At 35.0% G+C, this 24,309-nt stretch overlaps 1 protein-coding gene across 1 annotated transcript in view; it reads right to left on the reverse strand.

Moving 5' to 3' along the window:
- Positions 1-24,309, reverse strand: part of LOC132119214 (sarcolemmal membrane-associated protein-like) — a 56,111-nt gene that overhangs the window by 6,989 nt on the left and 24,813 nt on the right. The window contains 17 exon segments of the mRNA XM_059529005.1: positions 5-93; positions 95-231; positions 1,526-1,600; positions 1,702-1,809; positions 6,517-6,576; positions 6,839-6,919; positions 8,707-8,781; positions 8,909-8,968; positions 10,587-10,649; positions 12,679-12,729; positions 12,891-13,059; positions 13,844-13,981; positions 14,737-14,877; positions 14,963-15,034; positions 15,199-15,294; positions 16,176-16,238; positions 18,724-18,760. Of these exon segments, the coding sequence (XP_059384988.1) occupies positions 5-93; positions 95-231; positions 1,526-1,600; positions 1,702-1,809; positions 6,517-6,576; positions 6,839-6,919; positions 8,707-8,781; positions 8,909-8,968; positions 10,587-10,649; positions 12,679-12,729; positions 12,891-13,059; positions 13,844-13,981; positions 14,737-14,877; positions 14,963-15,034; positions 15,199-15,294; positions 16,176-16,238; positions 18,724-18,760 (1,515 nt within the window).

Below are 24,309 nucleotides of genomic sequence, written 5' to 3' on the forward strand. Positions count from 1 at the left end.
ATACTTGGCTGCCGTCTGTCTCCATTTGTCCAGTTCGGCGGTGACAGTGCTCAGGTCTCCCTGCAGAGCGGTGATCTCTCGTTCCCGCTCGGCAGGTGGCGGTCTCCACGGCGTGCCGGAGAACCAGGATCTCCTCCTGGGCGCTGTAGAGCTCCTCTCGGGTGATGCTGATAGTGTTCTCTCTCTGCTCACGCAACGCCTCCATATCGGACTGGAGCTTCGCCAGTTGAGCTGAAAACAAAGAAGAGTTGCAGTGATTTGGCCATGATTAATGGGTGGTAATACACCTAAAAATTCTAACTTGGCAACAGAAAATATTGACCAAAGCTGACGTGATGTTTAATTAGTATTTCTGCCATGGTTAGTGCTGGATCAACAATATTGATTTCTCTTTTTTTCTATTTTACTTTTCATTATGATGAACAGATCTCTCAGTCTGTGTTCTCTTCAATCCAGTAAACATTAGGTTTGAGCTTTTTATGTGCAAAAAAAAAAAAAAAAAAAGCCTGAGCATTCAAATTGCCATTTTTATAACAAAATTCAAACAATAAATGTTGTTCTGAAGCTTCTTCATGTGTCGTATAAGATAGCACCTCGGCATGTGAACCAATCATCTCTTCCTCTTTACTACTAGTTATAGCAAAAACAAAAAGATGAACATCAGAAGGTATGCGGAATAAAACTGTACGACATAACGAAATGCACCATCTCTCATTTCAATTGTGGAAAATCAGAAATAAAACAACTTTTACCCCAGGAAAGGCATTTAATCTCCATGAATTCATTAGTCAGCTAGAAAAAAATTACTCTAGAGAGGATCATTTTCATAAATACATGCACTATATTACACGTTCATTATATTTTTACTTAACCTTGTATATTCATTATTTAATGTGTGTCTAAATAAGTCCGTCTTAAAAACAATCTTTTTATCACAGACAACTGTTAACTGTTAATATTTCAACAAGGATCTGGAGCAGAAATATAATTATATAATTAAAAAGTTTTTTTAAAACTGCCTTTAGTGCAATATACATGTTTATATGCAACTCCTTTTTTTTCCATTGAATATTAAAACAAATGTAATTTAACTTTAATTACCATAAAACAGTAAACATTTGATATAAACAACTGCAATTTATATACTACACAGTATTTATCTACATTTACATTTATGCATTTAGCAGACACTTTTATCCAAAGCAACTTACAGTACATTCAGGCTAACAGTTTTTATTTGAGTGTTGATTATTTGAGTGTACAGAAAAATAAAAATAATTGTAATAATCAATGACATATCAATGTTTATTAATATATAAATATATTAATAAACATTGATATGTCATTGATTATTACAATTATTTTTATTTTTCTGTAAAAAAAAAAAAAAGTGCATTTCCTTCTTAATGTTAAAAAAAAAAAATTAGGGTGCGTGACTATAAACTGTTCATCAACCCATATTGATTAGATTTTAAAGTGGTTATGAAGATTAAAGCACGATTCATGTAAGTGTTAAATGACTCACTCTGTAAGAAGCGGATCTGTTTAGCAGATTCTTCAGTCTGCTGTCTGTTGGTTGTCCTCTCCTCCTCCAGAAGAGCTGATGAGAACAAGACGCTCAGCGATTCTCACAGTGCAATCATGACCCTGGATTATTAATGACGAACCCCTATTAAAGGAGCGTTTAGCACCCTGCTGTACCTTGCAGCTCGAGGCATTTCTGTTTGCCAGTGTTGGCGAGCTCCTGGGCCTCCTGCAGCTCTCGGTGGAGGTGAGGAATGACCTGCTCAGAGTCTCCTGACTCCATTTCTACAGATACACACAGAGCAGACGCTGTAGTGAGGCAGAATGAACAAATAACATGGCTGACACAAAGTCAAAAAGACATCAAGAGAGATCAATTGACAAAAGAAATCTCACACCCCTTGCATTGCATTTATAACTCATCCTGCCTGAACATGAATTATGCTTTAAATCATGCAGCTTGTTGTGAAATCCTAGTAATTTTCTTAATGATTCTAGTCCTTAGAGACTCAAGCATTTATACTTTTTTTTCACGTCTAAACACATCTTTAGGAAGCCATTAGCTGTAAAACCTATTTAGTTCAGGCAAAATTTTCACTGGAGTTTAATTTGGGAAAAGGTTGAGATTTAAGTGCATTCAGTGATGCAAAAAAAAAACCTACATGCTTTGATACAGTAAGTACATTTTGAAATTACAATTCAGCATGTGAAAAACATACTTTTAACATACCATTAAGGATACAGTGATTAAAAAAAAACTAAATTGAGAATTTTTTTACTATCTGAGCATTTAAATACTGCAATAAAATCTTACATCAAAACATATTTAAATAGAAGTAATTTTAATGCCACATAATTAAACTGTATAGTGTATTTTTATTAACACAAACAAAAACATTTAGTTTAGGAATAATTTGCATTGTGGTATAATATTTGTTTTTGGAAGCCAGTGCATTTAGAGCTGCAAAATTGCACCACTATTTTTGATACAGTAAGTGAGTTTTGAAAGATTTGTTTTTTCAACCTGTAAAGATACAGAATTTCACTATTTGAGCATTTAAATACTGTAATAAAAATGTATATTAAAGCATATTTTTAATTTTAGTAGTACTTTTAAAAATGAGACGATAATGATGAAATTGCTCTGAATAAAACACCCTATAGAAACTGGAACAGTGTTTGTATTGAATAGATGCATTTGAATAGCAAAACTTTTATTGTAATATATTTAAGAGCGTCAGTTATTTTTGACTCCTATTTAGGGGCATTTACGTTATTATTTAATTGGTTTATACACACATTGCATTTCTAGGAATGTAAATGTAAAAATTCTGCAGTTCCTAATAAACGCATGTTTCCATGGTCTCAAACTGCAGACACATAAAATCTGATTGCTGTGCTAGAAATGCTTCTCCCTAAAGACCAAAGCCACTGTGATTGAGACCAATCCATCAGGAAGAGTCAAAATGACACATTCTGTTCGACCCTATGGGCAGAAACACCAAGCACTGAAACACGATTACCGTAATCCAAAATCAAAATGCTTGCTCAGAATCAGTTCATGCAGGATGAAGCAAAGTTCGGTTTGCTCAGTGAATAACAACATGCACGACATGGCTTGCAACACAATATCTAAAATGCACTGACACAACTTGAAGCCTGATCACGTAGGTCCAGCACACACTCAGACTTCTCTAATGGAAGATCTACAAATGATCCGCTGAGATGATATGCATCAGGCCGAGCAAAAACAGCATTAGACACTCTCCTGCGTTCCCTCATATGACTTCATGCTGAGCAAACGCACATTTGCAGTCTCTCTGAGGAGCATCCAGTTGGTCTCTTATGTGGTCTTGTAACAACAGGCTTTTGGGAAACCTCCTCTGACCAAAAACTGATGAACGTCCCCCTCTCTGAACACTCTACAGATGTGGGTGAAATCATGTGCTAATTTAAGGACTTGTAATCAGTCATGATGTCAGACGAAGGGTGTTTACTGCAAGCAAGGGAGTTGCTTTCAGGCGAAATGATGAAACGAATTTGTCTTTTTAGTGGTGTTTCTGAAGTTTTGCCTTTTATTTAATGAGAGGGTGCATGAAGTGGTGTGTAATCTCACTCTGCACCTCCTTCAGTGATTTCATCAAGAGTGTCTCAAAAGGATTTTATGGCTGAGATTGTGTATCACAGCCATATAAGGTTACATGTGTTCAGATAACTCTTCATTAAGGAAATTGAATAACTCATGCCAGACGCCTCGATGTAGATGCAATCTAGAGGTTAAAGAGCAATTCAACAGCGCCTCCTAGTGGTGCATTTTACCATATAAGGCCATGACCCACTACAGGGCCTAAACACATTTTTAAGGGGGTCAAGTTAACAGTTAACTAAAGCAAAAAAAAAAAAAAACTTGATGGGACTAAAATAATTAAATTTAGATTTTTATTTTATAAATAAATAAAAACAAAAAAAATTTCAAAATGTTAAAAATAAATTAAAAAATAAAACCTATAATAGTATCTTAATGATAATAAAATACACTTATTTCCTCAACTTGTCATTTTTATTTGAGGACCAGGATCCTCACGGTTTTGGGAAAACCTGGAAATATTAATGAATTTTAAAAGTAAGACTTTTTGGACCTTTTGAGTCATGAAATTTAGGAACTTTCTAGAACAAACAAATTTTTCTTATGTCAAACTCTAAAATATTATTAAATATAACATTAAAATATGATTAGAAAATACTATTTGGGTAGAATTGCTGTGTTAAAATTAATTGTAAAAACTTATAAGCCATTTAAATTCAGTATTGAACCAGAAGAACATTCAGTTCTTGAATATTATGAAATTTTGAAAAAAAAAAGTAACTATTTTGATTTCATTATAACTGCTTTATTATTATTATTTAATTTGATTGTATTAGTTTAATGAATTATTATATATTTAGCAAATGGGGAAAAGTAACTTTCTCATTACAGTGCATGCACAAATGGGGCTATTTTGGAGATTGGTGGGGCTTGGAGTCAAAACGATTGAGAACCACTTATTTAATGAGATGAAAAAGCAGTTAACTTCCCTTGGTTTCAGCTTGGCATCCTATTTATACAAAATTGATGCTCTTAATGTCTAATCAATATTCTCCATGATTTTCCAAAGATAACTTTATATACATTTATATATAAATGTACACTGGGCATTCAACAACTTGACCTAGTATGCACTACACCTAAGGTCCACTTATGAGCTTAGTATTTTTTACTGCATCAGAAAGTGGGATTTACATTATCTATCCAGATTTCTCCTCCTCATCTTCAGCTGGAAAAATATACATGCTACTCAAGTGAAGAATAGGCCCCGTTTAAGTCAAGAAGAAAAAATAAGGTAGAGAGAAAAGCTAAATGTCCTACACTTCCCCAAGACTGCCCTTAAACAATGAGGTGCTGAAACTGGTACTTCGCTCTTTATCTGACGTCCCATTAAAGGACATGAGCTCACTGCCATCACGAGAGCTGATGACTGAATTAAGATCAACTGAATGGTGAAATTCAGAATAACCAACAGTGAGGTTTCTGCTGTGTCATCTCTCTCATTTAGGACAGATACAGATATAGTTCACCAGTAAATCCAGCCAGGTCAAATGACACTCGAGCCGCACACGGTCAATCTAAAACGAATCGCACACAAAGCGTCTATCGGGGGCTTTTATCTACCCCAGCAGGAGCTTAACACCACCATATTCTACTTCAAGATTTTTCCCACTTTAAAAGTCCACTTAGTTTTACTCAAGGTGTGTTGCATCAAAAACACAAATAATTAAACCTCAAATAATTTTTTCAAGTTAATTGACCCTTAGAGTTGAATAAGTTCCTGAATATTCAATAAGCAATAAATATGTAAAGATGGTATAGTTCCAATAAATGGCCTTTTTTGGACTTTGAATTGGATTAATTATTCATTATGTATAATATGTAGTATGGCTGTATAATACTTTAATATAAAATCCTGTTTTAGATTATATGACCCTATAGATGAGCCTTGCATGTGTGGGAGCCAAATGTGCTGCTGTCTGATTTGACTCAGCAGGGTGAAAATAGATGAATGCTCTCGATATTTTCAGCTTGAGCGGATGAGTCACAACTGAGCTGATGACATCTGAGATGAACTGAATCTAGAGGAGCCGCTATGACTTCTAGAAAACAAACTATCAGTAGAGATAAGTGACCTTTCAGCTCATGTCACTGTAGTGTCTGTTTCTCCACCATTCATTAATGTAACTGCTGCTTAAACATGGTTTTAAACTTTTTTTCTAGGAGACAATATGTTAAAGGGCTTTCATTTAAAGCAAACTTCACATAAGAAAAATGACATTTACATTTAGTCATTTAGAAATGTTCTGCCTGGCTATGCAGAAGTCACTGCCATAGCTGTAGGATAATATGGAATATCCGTTTAAATGTACTCTGAAAGTTTTCAAATGTAACACTAAACAGATTTAGAATTCTAGAGAAACTAAAAAGTGATACACTGTATCAGTTCAAAAATCAACAGCCCTTTTCCTCTGACTGACTGACAGACGTGTGAGCGGCAGCTGTACGTGACATTGTGAAAGCACTCAGTGTCTAATTGGCCTGTAATTGGTTTACATTCCAGACTTTCCTCCAGTGGAACATAAAGTGGGGCGAGAGGAAAGATCTGAGGGAGAGAGATAAACCAGGATGAGGCTGAGACACCTGCCAGGAGGACGGCTCGAGCAAATAGCTAACACCTTTGAGTCCCACCGCTGTCACCTCCAGCAGATGCAGACCTTATATAGAAAGATTGGGGAATAACACAGCCAGCACAGTTGTGCCGCATGCCAGTCCCCTGAGCACTAATGAGTGCAGATAAAGAGGGTGACTAACTGCTCAGGCCAGCCAAATCACACAAACACACCCACATCAGCACTGGCGTTTCAGACAGAGAAAACTAACACACAAAAGAATGGAGGGATTACCTTTCAGAAGAGAAACCCTGTTCTGGGGCTCGTTCAGTTCTTGTTCATCCATCTGTCCGTCTGGAATGAGAGAAAGAATAAAACATGAAAAAATGAAAGGGAAAGAAAAAAAAATTAAAGACAGGAAGAATACAAATAATACAAGAAAAAGAACAAAAAAGGTAAAACAAAATGACGAAAAAAAGAAAAAAGTTTGAAAAATAAATCAGAACGTTTACATCACAAGTTATAAATCTAAAGTTTTTCATTCATATATAGTCCATATATATATATATATATATATTTTTTTAATACATAACCAATGTGTCCATGTTTCACGTACCTGATGTGTCGTCGCTGCTTTTCTCCTTGCTGGGGCTCAGAGTATCTGACATATCACACTCTTTAGCGTCTATCTGGTTTTCTATGGAGGCAGAGCGGAAGAGACCACTTAGAGAAGAGGGGTCACACACTCATAACTCAAAACAACATTAAAATAATCATACTTGTATAGCTATCACAACCTTTATCAGGCTCACTCTGGATGTTTAAACAGGTGTGTGTTTGTTGGCTTTTAATATATTAACCACAATTCCTCTTGATCTACAACAGCAGGCAGTGAATGAGCCCCCTTTAGTTCATTCTCTCTGGCTGGTGGTAGTTATTGCCCACACATGGTCATTTGAGTGACCTGGGCTTCCAAAGGGACATACAGTCACATGCTAAACTAGTTGCTGATTAAGTTTTGCACTGCTGTAGTATCCATGTGGACTAAAATGAGTTATAAATGGGGTTTAATAAAGGAGGTGGTGACAGCGGTCTAAAGAAACTCCTGGTAATGTGTTCATGCCGCCACTAATGCATCCTCGGATATGACTGAACTGCACCTCAAATTTTCAGCATCTTTTCAATGAAAGTTGTAAATGTCATTTAGAAAATCACTAGTCAATGCTGTCTAGATATTTCCGTTACTCACAGACATAAGACCAAATAATTCACATTTAAGTTGATTTATGACCTGAAAACCACCCTTCATGCAGTTACATTACATGAAAGATGAATAAGCACAGTGTAGGGAACGACCAGTGACCAGACTTTTTTCCTAATTGATGCTGTACAGTTGCTTTCACACAATCTGTATTGTAAAAAGCGCTATATAAATAAAAGTGACTGACTGACTAATTGGATTTAAAAATTTGAACGTATAAACCAAAAAGTTACCTCAAATAGTATGTTTTAAGGCTATTGTTATTGTTGTTGTTAATGTGGTTGTTAGGCAGAATGAGCTGAAAGATTTTAAATTGTAAACAAAACAAAAAAAAGTAAAAGAAATAGAAAACCTGTTTTTTTTAAACGTATCATCATCATCAACAGGCAGATGTAAACACTTAAAACAATAAACAGGTCATTCTTTTTTTTTAACCAGTTATTATGTAGAATAGATTCAACCATTTTAAAATGTAAATAAAATTAATTGCTTGTGTTACTTTTATCTGTTAATATCATTATTATTAGGCTTAATGTATTTAAACATTTTAAAAAGTAAATACAAACAAATACAACAAATAGTTTGTTTTAAATCTATTATTATTATCATTAGGCAGAATAGATTGAATCATTTAAATGTAAACAAAAATGTTAGTACAAGAAGCTGATTTGTTTTTGATAACCTATTATGACGATGATGATGAAGCTGCATGATTTTGAACATTTTAAAGCGCAAACAAAAAGGTTACAACAAATAGTTTGGTTTATATCTATTATTTTATTAGGCTAAAATGATTTAAACATTTTATTATGTATTTTATTATAAGGACAAATCGATTTAAAACTCAAATGTAAATTAAACTTACAACAAGTAGTAAACCTACTTTTATTATTTTAATAATAATAATAATAATAATAATAATAATAATAAACAGCTAAAACTTCACTGGCGATTATGATCTTATGAGAGCTCATTACAGTAATGACCCTGACCTGATCATGTTCTTCGAGGATGCTAAAAATAACCATAATGCTCATTCCTGCCACCAAGAGACTGCAGTTGTTTAATTTGGTTTTAAATAGAGTCCAGGGGTGAAACCATGTGCCTGCCTTGCCATCAGATTGCATCATATCCTAATGTGATGGCTCTCTCAAACCTAGCTTAATCTAGAAAGAAACAGACTTGATTAAACTTAGACGAAAGTGATAGCATTGTGACGATACCTTTAAGCCTGTCCGGACTGGCCAAGCTGTTGTCCACTGTCGTCTGGTTATTCTGAAGATGTGCATCAATGACTTCTGTGGAATAAATCAGGAAAACATGTCAGGCCTCTTCTCCATTTCTTGAGTGGTTCACCAGAAGTGTGAAAATGCTCTTAGTGCCTTTCTAAATCAATCGATTTAAAAAAACAATCTGTGCGCTTACCGTCAAAGTTGGACAGCTTGTTAATGGAAGAGTCCACAGCTTCCTTCAGCTGCCTCACCGCTGGTTAGAAAAGGGAAAAGTTATGTCAGTATATCGGTCTCTTCATGCTCACTAAACCAAACATGGTAGATCCATTAAATATTCAGCATTTAATATGACACAGCACTGATGCAGCCCAACTGAATACTGTATCAGCAGCAACAAAACTGCAAAGTGACACATGAAAAGCATCAGTGGAAGCTCATAGACTTCAGAACACATGCTGGTGAGAGGGAAAATCCCCGGGAATAGAGAAAACCCAAGTGGTGAAGTGAGAACAGACGGCATGCAAGTGTGTTAGAATCCGTGTGGAGTTTGGAGAGGGATATTCACTTATGTATTAAGAGACTATATGTATCTCAGGGATAGCTTATGAGCTGAAATAACACATTTTAAATAACAATGGACAGTGTCTCTGTTTCACAATAGAGTTAAATATATTCGCATACAGCATGGCCTCTCAAAATGTATTGCTTAACATAAAAAAGCAACAATTCTCATGTTTGCTTAAGGAAGATCAAACTGGAACTGACTCAAAACTTACGTACAAATCAAAGCAAATGCCAAGCAATATTACAAGCATTACAAGCTGAATTAAAGTCCGAAATTAACCCAGCATTTCACCAGATTTGGAACTAGGTGTTTGAAAAACTACTGTCAAATACACACTCAACACCAAAACACATTTTATCTTCCAAATACAAAATCACTTGATAAAGATAACTGCACACTTTTTTAAATTTTTAAATTGTGAATGTGCATTTTTTAATAAGAGTTAAAAATGAGTCTGCTGATCCTAATGCACAAATTATATTTAATAACTAATGTATTTCTTGTTTTAAAATGAGCTTTGAGCTTAATAATGGTTCTGAGCCCGATTCAACCTACTTTTGAGTTCACAAAAAAAACCCACAAAAACTCCTCTAGCATCGCAAACAGACAGTAGACCTTATATCAGTTCCAAATGCCAAAAATTAAAAAGTCTGAAATTATATAGCCCTGCATTTTGAAACCAAGATTTGCAAATTATATTACCTAATTTGATGATGCCGAGTTCCAAAATATCAATAAAACCCATCACATTCAAATTCAAATGATGATTCCTCTAATTAATTTGAAATAATCAATTTATTAAAATAACAGAAGCAGTCAAATATAATTTTTTTATGGATTTAATAACATTTAAAAAGTGTAATTTTACCTTACAATTTTCAAGAGTGGACAAGCAGAAACCAGCATTAGGCATAATATCGATAGGCATAAAACTGTATCTGCAGAATTAATAATAAATGTATAAACTGGCTGTATAAACTGTTTCTGAGGGAAACAGAAATCATGTCTTTGTGGTGTTTTTCTGTTGATTAAGGGACATTATAACGGCATGTCAAAAGTAAAAATGCTTATTTAGTGAAAAGGTGCAACATGCTTGAGCAAAACAGGCACCAAGCTCAAAATTGGTAAGAAACAAGTATATTGAGTAAAAATGATGCAGGCCAGTGCTTTATTTAATGTCTCTGTAAACACCTTACTCACTTTACAGAGTAAAATGAAAATAGCTGCTGCCTGCATTGGTGTTGATTCATAAGATGGTTCATTAGTAAAGCTGAGGAAGACGTTGGAAAGAATGCTGTGTACTCACATTGACACTCAATGTACTGTTGGATTAAAGTGCAGTCTCCTCCACTCTTTAAAAGAAAGTGGTCTACCAAAGAAAGAAAAACCCTCCATTAAATGAACAACAAATGGAAGAAAACCCCACATCGAGGGGCATCAGATGATATTAAAACAGAAGCCAGATCGACAGGATACAAAATGAGACGGAGCCGACAGAGATGCAGAGGGCGGGACACGGACACAGACGGGAGACGCCTCACTGCCCTGAAGAGATTGACTGACACCTGTCAATCACCTGTCACCTCAGGGACAGACACACTGACATTGAGGTCTGGGACTGTAAATCAATTGATGATTCCACCTCCTAGATTTCAGAAATACTCAAATTGGATGGGAATCTTCAAAATAAAATCTCAAAATTATGGCTCTCTCTAACATTTTAAAAGAAATTGAGGCAGTTAATAAAGCAATTTTATACTTGTACATTATACAATTATAATTATATTACTTAACTTTTTTATTTTACAGTAGATATTACAGCATAATTACAATAATAGTCCCTCTAAATTGTGTTTATTTAGTAGAAGTATTACTAATAATAATAATAACTGGTGATGATGATGATTATTATTAATAATAATAAAAATAATAATAATATTACATTAAGGTTATATTACTAAAATAACATTTTATAGCCAAATTGTACAGCCCTACAAACAACCACAGCAAACTTGAAAAAAAAAAATGTGGAAAAATAATTAAAAGGGTAATTAAATTTAAAATAACAACAAAAGTTATTTTAAATGTTTTTGTAGACGATTCCATTCCCCAAGTTTCAAAAACACTGAACGTGTCTTGGAATCTTCTAACATTTTCAAAATAAGAGCTTTATTGTTTAATGTTTGAAAAAGAAATTAAGAGTGCCATAAATATTAGTATTATATGACTAAAATGTAAATGTAAAATAAAATACTGCATTTATTTGGTTAACTGTTGTATTATCCTTTTAAATACATAAAAATTTTTTTACAGTAAAATACTATTACGAAAGCAATTTTCTTTTATTTAGTAGTAGTAATAATAACAAAAACAATTTTTGATTATTAATAATATTATTATTTTATAGTCATACTGATGTTTAATCAAATATTTTTGGGAAAACTGTGTAGCCCTATAAACAAGCACATAAAACCAGAAACTAACTAACTAATAAAAAATCACAATTACATTTTCCCCCAAATCTTGCAGCTTTAGGCCAGTTTTCTGTACATTTATGCTCTTGCAGCAAAAAACCTTGTGTAATGGCGTGCACATCATTCGTGCTTTAACCATACATTTTGATGCCAAATGATAGCATCTTTGAAGTTTTTAGTCACTTGTGGCTTTGCACAGGCTGATGTTCTCTGCACAGATCTTACTGAAGTGAAAACCCCATGTTACACTACACTAATCATTCCTGAGATCAGTGTATTTCATAGAAATGAAAGATAAAGGGACAGTTCAGCGAGGTTTGTGGTCTGTGGCGCACCACATCACTAGTTTCATTTGCCTCTCATATTATTGCCAGAGAATGTAGTACTAGAAACGGTTCAGGAATATAAATAAGCAAGTGATTTTTTTGGGCTGTTGTTTCAAACCCTAATGCGTTGCTGTGTACTAACTACACAGACACAGAGTTTAGTGCCAACCCTAATTCAACACTGATTAAATGACACTTATAATATAAATAATTAGCAAAGTGGTAGAATAAAATTGGTCCTGAAGTCTAGTATAAATAACTAAACAGGTCCACCAGCTTGGTTCAGACTACCTTCCTCATATAATGATTAATTAATCAAATGCTCTGGAAGAATATTGAGAAACGGACAAATTTGGGGGGAAGTCAAGTAAGAGTCCTAAACTGTATACATAGGTGCAGAACACACATGCTCAGTGCAAAAGATCCAAGCCTTCAAGACAGAACAGGTCATAACGGAAGCAAAGCCGGACAGACAAAAAAGAGGGACAGAGCGAAAAATGAAAACCAGGCATCCAAAGGCGAGCTCCCATGCTGAATTAGTGAAAGAGGCGATGCAAGGTTAGCAGCACACTAGCAGACGCATGCGTCTCCAACTCACCTAAACTGTTGTTTTCCTTTATGCTTTTCTCCTGCAGCTGTTCTAACCGGACTGGAGAACGACAACGAGAAGATTTGGGATGACCGAAAATAAAAACAAGAGCTCTATACTGACAGGTGCTCCTCCTCAGCCCGTTTTGTATATTTAGTTAGCGTCATAAGGATGTGCACCGTTCTCAACTGAGAGAGATATAGGATGCTTGTGTGTTTTACCTTGCAGCGCCGTTAGTCTCTCATTGGTGAAGTCATTGTCTGCTTGCAGAGCTTCGATTCGAGCTTGAAGCGCCTGCTCCTTATCCTCCATCTCTTCAATCTTCAGCTGTAGCTCTTTCTTCTCGTTCAGGCCTTTCTGAGTGAGATCCTCGTGTTTGACTTCTGCCAACTGAACATAGACGTTGGAAAGTGTAAAGGAAGAGTTTACCAAATAATTTCCATTTTACAAACATTTTCTCAGGCCAACCAAGGCATAAATTAGTTTGTTTTTTCATCGGAACAGATTTGGAAAACATGCATCCCTTCCTCACCAATGGATGCTCTGCAGTGAATGGGTGCCGTCAGAATAAGAGTCAAAACAGCTGATAAAAACATCACAATAATCCACACCACTCCAGTCCATGAGTTAACATCTTGTAAAGTGAAAAGCTGCATTTTTCTAAGAAAGAAATCAATTATTTACATGTTTTAACTTTAAAACATTGCTTCTGGTCAAAATCCATAATATTGCTTGCTCTAGTGAAAAAGTCCAGACAAGATGACTTCTTCACTACAGAAAGCAATAATATGGATAATGGACTTTAATTTTAGCTGGAGGCAACAGTTTAAAGCTACAACGTCTTGATGTCTTTGTTTCTTACAAACACACAGCTTTCACTTTTCCAGATATGAACTGATGGACTGGAGTTGCAGTGGATGACTTGTGGATTATTGTGACGTTTTTATCAGCTCCCTTTCTGACGGCACCCATTCACTGCAGAGACCCATTAGTAAGCAAGTGATCCAATGCAACATTTCTCCAAATCTGATGAAGAAACAAGCTCATCTACATCTTGGATGACCTGAGGGTGAGTAAACTGTCTGCAAATGTTCATTTTGGGTCAACTATTTCTTTAAAAGGTTTAGCAATTTAACAGGTTTTATGTGGAACAGTAGATGAACGGCAGACATGCCTTGATCTTTTCCGTCAGATCTTTGATTTCATTGACGGCTCCATTATATTTGTTGGCGAGTTCTCTGAGCTCCTCCTGTGTGTGTTCATTCATCTCTCTCAGGTGTGTGCACTCGTCCTCGGTGTTACTCATACTCCTCTGCAACACAAAAACGGATCAATTGCAACAAATACAACAGAAAACATCTAATGGATATAACTGGGCATGATGTTTTACATAGAAAACTTCCTTTACCATGGTAAAATCCATATGCACAGACTCCAACTTGCATATAGCTTTATCATTAACAGCAAATCATCATATTAGAATGATTTCTGAAGGATCATGCAACATTTAAGACTGGAGTAATGACGCTGAAAATCCAGCTTTGATCATTTATTTATTTATTCAAATACAAAAAAAGTTATATGAAATGGTAATATTTTAGAATATTACTGCTTTTTCTGTACCATATTTTGCGGACTATAAGTCACACTTTTTTTCATAGTTTGGCTGGTCCTGCGACTTATCACAATTAATTTGACATGAACCAAGAGAAATAAGCCAAGATAAAACATTACCGTCTCCAGCCGCCAGAGGGCGCTCTATGCTGCTCAGTGCTCCTGTAGTCTACACTGAAGACATAGAGCGCCCTCTCGCGGCTGGAGACGGTAATGTTTTCTCTTGGTTCTTGGTTCTAAATAAATGCAACTTCTAGTCTAGTGCGACTTATATGTTTTTTCCCTCATCATGACGTATTTTTGGACTGATGCGACTTATACTCAGGTGCGACTTATAGTCTGAAAAATGCGGTATATAAAATTAAGTAAACGCAGCATGCATATATAAAAACATAGCTCTCTAGAATAGCTCTTTTATTTAGGCATTAATTAAAGATTTTAATGCGTTTGTACCTCCACCTCAGACAGCTTCCTAACCACCTCAATTTTCTCCTGAAGGACCCGCTTCAGGGACTCTTTGGCTGTCGTCTCATAATTGTGTTTGTCCTCTGTTAGGGCTACAAGCTCCTTTCGGATACCATCTTCTGGTTGGTTCTGAGAAAACAACACGCTTTGGTGAAACGGGAACTATATTTGTGTCAGCACACATCCTAATACACAAAGCAGACACGGGGCTTACTTTTGAATATGCTTGCAACTGATTCCCCATCACCTCCAATCTAGAGAGTAACCGGTCTTCATCGATTAAAGCCTGGATAGACACATAAACAGACCTTGCCATCATGACAAATAGAGAAGTACAGTGGAATAAACAGGCATAACTGTATTCTGAGCACTACTAAACATGCCTATTGAAAGCCATCTGTTCTGAATAATTAATAACGGGCTCCTCTTTAATTGCGATGTGTGATGTACCTGCCAGCTGCTCTCTGATGCTTCCTGTGTGCTGGCCAGCAGTCTCTGTAAAGTGGCCAACTTCTGCTCCAGCATCTGCTCTCTGTGTAAGGCCTCCTGAAGGACACAAACACAACATCAACATTATCAGATTTCTAATATGCACACCGGTATTTATACTACTCAAAATGTTTACTTTTATTCAGCAAGGACTTAATCAAGAGCAAAAGTGAGAGTAAAGACTGCAATATAGTTAATTTACATAAAGAATTAAATGCTGTTCTTTTTAATCTTGATAATCCAAAAAAAATATTATTAAGTATGATTTTCACACACACAAAAAAATATATAATTAAACGTTTCTTAAGCAGCCAATCCGCATACTAGAATGATTTCTGAAGGATCATGTGACACTGAAGACCAGAGTAATGGCAGCTGAGAATTCAGCTTTGCATGACAGAAATTAATTCTATTTTAAAATATATTCAGATAGAAAATAGTTACTTCAAATTTAAAAATATTTTTCTAAATATTAGTTTTTTTTTCTGTATAGTTCATTACACGAATAAAGCCTTAATCAGTATAAAGAGTCTTCTTTCAAAAGCATTCAAATCTTATCGGAGACTCTAAACTTCAAACAAATCACATTTGATTAGTATAATATACATATATAGTGTAATAATAATATAAATGATTACAAAAAGAAAAAAACAGTAATATACAAAAATATTTTATATACACCGTAAAATATAATATATTTAGATTAATATATTTAGTATATTAGTATTTTTAGGGGGTAGAGCATGACTATATATAGTTTATACTACTTTCATTTGAAAAATAATAAAACTAATACTGATTAATAACAATACTCCTATAAAAGTACATTTTATATTTCCAGGGCAGTTCACTGAACTGAAGAACTGCTCACTATGCATCTTCACATTAGGACTCTTAATGTCTTTAGATGGCCAGTAGAGGTCAGTGTTGCTCCATACCTGCAGGTACTGGGAGAGCTGAAACAGTTCCTGAGAATACATACTGGGTGTATTTGCAGACACCTGCATAACAGAAATAAAATAAATAATAAAAACTGTGAAAAGGAGATACCTGCACACAGTGTATATCCATCTCACAACCACAGCTCTGCATGCCTCAATAAAACAGTACTGAGCATCTTTTCACATGCTGTTCTTGATGCATCTGAATCAGCAGCACAGTTTAAGTTAAAAAAGCAGCACCTAGGGCTGTCACTGTATCTTTATTTTACAGATTTCGCAAAGGCTTCAGCTACTCCTAACTGTTGGCCGGTACCGGTCTCAGCTGTTCTTTTTGATGTTGCTCCGCGACCTGATGCTTGAGGGGGCAGCTGCGCTGGATGACAGGGGACACTCTAAAACGCTTAACATGGCTTAATGTACTAAGACAGTGATATTAACAGACCAAACTCACTAAAAATCAAACTAATAAAGTATACTATCTATAAAAAAATCAGATGAGCCCTGAATATGAATGCAACTCGTTTAATAACACGTTAAGCCTTTTCCTCCCATAGAAAACCGTTATAAGAAAACGCTTAATGTGGCTTGCTAAAAAAGTGATTTTTAAAAACCAAACCCATTAAACATTATACTAATAAACTATACTATGTACACAAAAAAAAACAGATGAGCCCTGAATATGAATGCAAGTCGTTTAATAACACGTTAAGCCTTATGATGGTTTTCTATGGGAGGAAAAGGCTTAACGTGTTATTAAACGACTTGAATTCATATTCGGGGATCATCTGATTTTTTTTAGATCGATGACCTCAAATTAGATGTATTGCCGCGTCACAGGAACCTTTTTGACGTAAATTTTGCATATCAGCTCATCTACATTCGCTGGCTCGCCCTTTTCATTGGGTTGAAAGCCGAAATGTTCCCAAACTGGCGATGTGACATTAGGTTTTGGGACAAGATCGAGCGCCTCCCATATTCAAAACAAACGAAGCACCATGAAGCTACAACGGCTCGCGAGAAAATTACAGTCATAACCATATTGTATCATTAATTAATTTAACATTGAATGCACAGTGACAAATTAAAAAAACAAAGGCCACAGCCTCATAAAAAAATAAAAAAAACTGAACAGTGCGGTTGCCGCGGTTTCTGCGGTTGCTATCTTTCCTCTGCGGTTTGCTTGTCAATAGCGCGGTATTACAATATTGCGGTTATCGCGACAGCCCTAGCAGCACCAAAAGAAACATCTTCTGAAAAGGTGAAAACTGGCAAATAACCTGGGATGGTCCCAGTCTAAAAGAATAGAGGCCTTGTTCCTCATATGCAGCTCTTAAATTGAATTGCCTCATTCCTAGCAGTTGTAACACTATCAAGAATCCAAATAATGAAATCGTGACTCAAGTTTAGTACGTTTATTGAATCCACATGAGGAGACGCTCACACAGCAGAGAATTTTTATACTGACAGCCTCAGATGCTGCGGTCAGATATAGCAGTGCTATATGTGGTTTAAGGCAAACACCAGTCCATCCACACGGTCTTCATTAGAACAGATGGTGTCTCTGAGCGCGATGATGTCATGATTTTGTCATCATCACAGTGGCAGATGATGTCATCACTCTGCAGACTGACGTCATTCAACAATTGTGTTTCCTAATCCAATCTGCTAAAGTTAAAAGTTCTGACTGAACTCGAAACACACTCCCCTAAACATTCATTATTACTTCATAAATCAACAACTTCAATGTGAGCAATATTAGTTCAAAAACTATGCATATCATTCAAGAGTTTAGTCAGTATATTTTTAGTTGTTTGAATGAAATTAATTTTTTGGATGCATTAATTAAAGAGTAACAAACTTTCAAATGGTAATGTATTTCAAACAACCTTACCTTAAACAAATCACTTCAGTAATGCATAATACAAAGACAGCATGTGTCTACTGTCTAGTGTTGTCTACATGGTGTCAGTAAAGGCATTTGACTCTTGATGCACCAAAAAGCACACAATGAACAATGCGATTATATTTCCGTTTAAACACTAACATGATTCAGCATGAGTACGTATTTAAAACTTCTAAAGAAAGACACCTCTGCTCTGGGAATTAATCAATACACAACTAAACTGTTCCCTGTTAAAGCTCCACAGAGGCATCCCACATGAAGCATGGCATGAGAGGATAACTGCATTATCTAACTTCATCTGGACCACCTCCAGGATTGTTCACAAATACACCATATAACAGCTTGACGGAGAGCAGCGTGCCAACCTCAGACAGTGGCACATAACGCGAGGTGTTGATTCAAAGCAAAGACTTAGAAATCAATGGCATTCATAAGAGAGCTGCCTCGAGACAACATGCTGTTTGAGATCCAAAAAACAAAAGAACATAATGAACTGGAAAACATTCATTGATGACCACTGTATAATTTGGACAAAAACAACCTCATATATACATATATATATATATATATATATATATATATATATATATATATATATATATATATATATAATGCATGACAAAGGCAGTTGTGAGCACTTACCTTATCAATAGCCAGTGGCAGTGGTGCTGGAACAACACTGGAAGAGAAAGACAGATTGTTAATGGTTGATGAAGAGGTCTAAGGACACTATGCATGAGGAAAGTTAGCTGCAAATATTTGCTAGCTCACGTGATTCATGTTTGCACTGTTAATCTTTTACAGTACTGCCCTTCTATAACTTCAAACTATTAGCACACCGCTCGAGAGATGAGGCTTTGTAATACAGCTTGTGTTTCATTTACCTTTTTGCTTTTAACATCAAAACCTCTTAAATGTCACAGATGTACTCAAACCTATCAGTGTTTTTTTGTAATCTATTTTGTATCCGTGTTTATTAACATTCTGATTTGTTTAAATTTTTATATTTTCTTTTTTTTATATTTGTTCAGGATATTTATGTAGTTTCTATCCATTTTTTTCACAATGACATACTGTTATAGTTTTTATGAATAACTAGTTTTTATAATTATATTTATATTTTATATGAAATTAGTTGTTACATTTAAGTAAAAATTTTTTACTTTTTTATCAATATATTTATTTCAATTTTAGCTGTTATTAAAACACTATTAGCATTTGTATTATTTTATTATATATATTATTTCAATTTTTAACTAATAACCCTAGCACATCTCATCAAACCCTTACAGCCTTTGTATTATATTACATAATGTAATATACAGCATGCACTGCGATATGACCAATAAAAAGAACAACAGTCAACAACATATTAAGACATGAAATTCAGAGCTATTAATCTCAGACATACTATTTATCAAAAGACAGATATCTGCTGACTGATTCCAGCTGTGTCCCTCCATATCAGCTCTCCAGCTGCCAAAGCTGCACTTAAACACAGTTTCTTTCACTTAATCTACACAAATAAGTCTGTGGATTCAAAAGGTCAGCAGTGATACCTGTGGACTTTGAGCTCTAGAGAGAATCCAGGCAGAAACAGAATAATGAAAAGCTGTCTGTAACTGGGACTTTGTAAAGGAAGTCTAACCAAAGAGAGTCTGGAGAAATGGAACAAATTAACTGATAAACCATAAACCCTGAAGAACTAGAAAAACATGCCTAACAATGCCTCTTTATCCAACAAAACATTCTGATCAAACATGACAAAGATTCTCCAAAATTCCAATCCAGGCCAAATATGATGCTATAAACGTTGCATAAATATACGTTAGGACAGAAATACAGCAAAAGTTACACAATATTTTCCCCAATAAAAAAAATTAATAAAACAAATAGTAAAATAATTACTTTAATAAGTCAAATTAAAGTAATAACAAATTAAAAATAGAATAAAATTAAAAATAACAGCTTTTTTTAAAAAATTTAATGAAATTAAAAAATAATAAAACAAGAAAATCATCATTAAAGCATTAATCCACATCTGTAAAAATAATAAAAATCAGCATGTGATCACTAATCATTGTGTATCATTGTTCAAAGAAACAGAATGATTAAGTTTATTAATTGTTAAATGACCAGCCTTAAAGCTATATTAAACAGCAGTTATCCAGATGAGTGTATTATAAAACATGTAGAGAGAGGAATGATGAGTAAATCGTTCTGGCCTCGACAACACACACCCATATAAAAACTTCCTGCTGGATACAATTCACGTCAAGCATTTTTCCCCACATTTAGCCTACTGCGCCATTCCTTTAAAAGCCTGCCGATCCCCGTTCATGGAAAAGTCTTGTTACCTGAAACATACGAAACGTAGACTTTATAGCACGACACCCATCAGAGGAGCAGATTTCTGTCAGTCATCGCTTCTTGAGATTTGACTTTCAGGCACTTTGCAGAAGAACATGTGGTCATGCTCTCTTTAGCAGCTCGAAGACATGGCAGGATCCTCGCCGCGTACGCAAAATCAAAACAGTGCGGTTCTGTCTGCTCCACACGGTCTGACACCATCCACGCCTCTAACAGCGGTCAAAGTTCAAGAGCTCGTCATGTGATAGTTCCAGACTCTTCTGAAATAAAACACTCCAATGTCCCTCGAAGCTCCAAACCATTCTGAAGAGCTTCCAATTTTCATACGCAGAGAAACTCAGGCGGGATAATAGTAGCAGAACCTGTTCCTCTGGCTGTCTAACCCTACGGCATTGGCTCACTAACTCGTGCAATGAAACAAAGACGACGGGTTAGAGAGCATTCCAGCAGACATGGGGGAAGTTAGCACTTGTGGGATGTCCATAATAGTGATCAACAAACATCCTTATTATTGTGTATATTCTAATGTAACACAGAAAGAGGTTGTATTTGGAACAGCATACTACCTTACTAATATCTGTGTGGTATATATTCTATGCATACTGTACATAATGGGGAAATTGGCAACAAATAATCCCAAGACATTTTTGATCAGCATGCATTAATCTAACAGCCCATCACACAGCAGAAATAAATGTGATGACAGGGATTTAGTGCATATGTGGCTCATAGGTCTACATGCTCTGTGTGTCTTGTGCCATAGTTTCATCTACTACACAAACTCAAACTTAAGTGACACAGTGTTTCAAAGTCTGCATCTCAATATTGTTCCTGTGGTTCAAGTGGTAGAGCATTGCATTAGCAAGCGCAAGGTTGTGGGTAGGGATGGGACGATAACCGGTTTTATCGATAACCGTGATAAAATGGTCTGAAGGTTAGTAATATCGTTTAAAAATGAATTATCATTAAAACCGTGTTTGATTATCGCGGTCTTAATAACTCGCTATTAAATCATGTCCAGCCAGCAACAGTCTGACGCAAGCGCAGCGCACAATGTTTTTTTGTTTTTTTTTTCGAGAAGGAATGGCGAAAGTCAGTGACTTTTCTATGCTTTTCTATGCTTTTCTATGCTTTACACTTTTTATTGTAAGGAAGAAAATGCCACAGAATTTAATCTTTCTTTAAATTAAGTGCATAGAGTTGCTTGTTTTATTAGTTGTTTGTTGATTATTAAATATAAAACTTGCTGAAATGTTTTCAGTGTGAGCATCAACTATTTTTAAACACTTTCATCTCGTTTCAACAAAACCGTGATAATATTGATAATCGTGATAATTTTAGTCACTATAATCGTGATATTAAATTTTCATACCATCCCATCCCTAGTTGTGGGTTCGATTCCCAGGGAACACATGCTAGGTAAAAATTGTTAGCCTGAATGCAATGTAAGTCGCTTTGGATAAAAACATCTGCTAAATGCATACATTTAATTTAATTTAATATATGAGTATTTTCAGCAGCTTTACACCATTTCATTTGAGAAAATTTACTACGTCAAATATATACTCAAACTAGGGATGTTAACGATTAATCGAAGATCGATTAATTGTCGATAAGAGATGCTATTAAAGCATAAGGCTGTGAGTGACAGTGATCGTGTATAAATGCGTCATCATTTATTCGTAATGTACAAATTAGGCTGTTAATGTGATTTAAACTTTAAAAGTATATTAAAATAGAAACAACACAAAGTTCTTCAACATGGAAAGCAATAGAAATGTAGTAACCAAGTTATTTTAAACAGACATTTAATATTGTACGCTTTGCAGGGCTGCGGGACATTCCTACAACTTGTTAATTAGTTCCTATGACTTTGTGGCATTTAATATGGTGTTTTGGAGTAAGATATAATACACAAAAGTGTTTATTTTTATTTTGAAAAAAAAAGTAAAAAAAAAAAAAGATTTGTAAACTTGTAAAATATCAAACAGAATGCGTGTTGTCATCCTTTTCTTTCCGTGAACTTGTTTATGGAGCGAATACAAACTTTTTTATTTTAGGCCTATTACTTGCATAGGCTGTGCATTTTCTATAAAGCATCCCTTTTTTTTAATCAATTCCTTAAATCGTCCCATTTTTTCATGAATTTAGAATTTGTTCAATTAATTATATTGTTTCCTAAATTCACTTAAATCAGGGGTTATTTAAGGAACAACATTAATGAAACATGAAAAGTTGCCCCAAATTAATAAATCGTAGGAACTAATTAACAAGTTGTAGGAATGAATAGCCTGTCATGTGTCCTGCAAAGCGCACGATATTAAATAATTATTTGGTGAAATGACAGTTACTACATTTCTTTTGCTATCCATGTTGAAGAACTTTGTGTTCTTTCTATTTTTATGAACTTTTAAAGTTTAAATCATTTAAAGCCTAATTTGTACAATAAGAGTGAATGATGATGCATTTATACACAGCCGCTCGCACGTGTTTTGTGCACGAGTCGCACGCAGCCCAACATTATATTGGTTAACCGACCATCGATAGCTTTAATTGATTGCATCTCTTATCGACAATTAATCTATCATAGATTAATCATTGACATCCCTAATATACATGTATAGATGCGTGTGTGTTTGGATGGATGGATTTGCTCGATGTTGTTTAACGACTATGTCACTTGCTCAATGCGGCACCATCATTTAGATTTAAAAAAATATATAAATTTAGTTCAGTTAGAGAACAGACACTACAATTACAAATATTTTTTATTTTACATCAATATGTATGCCATGCCTCCAAGCTTTCTTAAGCCTTTTGCTAATAAACGTTCTGTATTTCTTAGGTACATTTTTATTTCTTTGGTTAATAAAAATGTTTAATGTAACGTTAAGTGAGTTTGTCGTTGTACTGCTTTGTTGTCCATTCAAGTAATCAACACTGATTTGAAAGTGAAAGTAAAATGCACACAGGCATTTTTAAGCTATTTAAAAGCAAAGGAAAGTGAGGAAAAGAGAGAAAACTAACGAACAAACCCTCATCCCCCTGTGACACCGGTATTAACGTTGATGAAAACCGGTGGGAAAATGTAATCATTGTCACAACCCTAGTGTATACTTAAAAATATGTAGGCATGATTCTATTTCTAATTCTTTAATTTGAAGTTCAGAACATTAAAGATATCAACACATCTCACTAGAGCATTGAGTAGCTTCAGGCTCGGTGTCTTGTGAGTGTGTTTATGTAAGACAAAGATGAGTCACAGTAACTCTCCTGTTCCAAGCCTACAGCCATACACACACACACACACACACCCTTTTTTGAGCTTGCTGTTTCACTATGGCAGTCATGGGCTCACTGATAATTCATGAAGACTTGCAGATATCAACAGAGCCACAACAAACACTCTAAACTGAATTGAGAAGCATTTTGTTATTTAAAACTACTGATTAAACCAATTAATGTGACTTTTTTCAATTATTGGCATTGGGGAAAGCAGATAGAAAATGATAAACCACAGGTTATTATTTACATTCTATTTAAAAAAAAACATTGATGACAGACTCATGATGAAAATAGTTATACCAACCCTTCAGTCATTGATAAAACCAAATGAGTCACATATTAAATTACAAGGCCTCATTTAAGACTGCACTTCTGTGAATGTCAACTACAGTTAATTTGAACATATCTGATGTCAAAATACAGCTATGAGGAGCAGTTTGGATCAGTAAGACCTAAATTGTGGCTGTTTAAGAAAAAAAAATGCTAAGATTCACCATTGGTTTAAAAAAGATTTAACAAAATAATAGCTAAACAGCTTTTATTTCAGTATCACTGTCAAATAGGACTGTACAA

This window comes from Carassius carassius, chromosome 38 (assembly GCF_963082965.1).
Source record: "Carassius carassius chromosome 38, fCarCar2.1, whole genome shotgun sequence".
Lineage (NCBI taxonomy): Eukaryota > Metazoa > Chordata > Actinopteri > Cypriniformes > Cyprinidae > Carassius > Carassius carassius.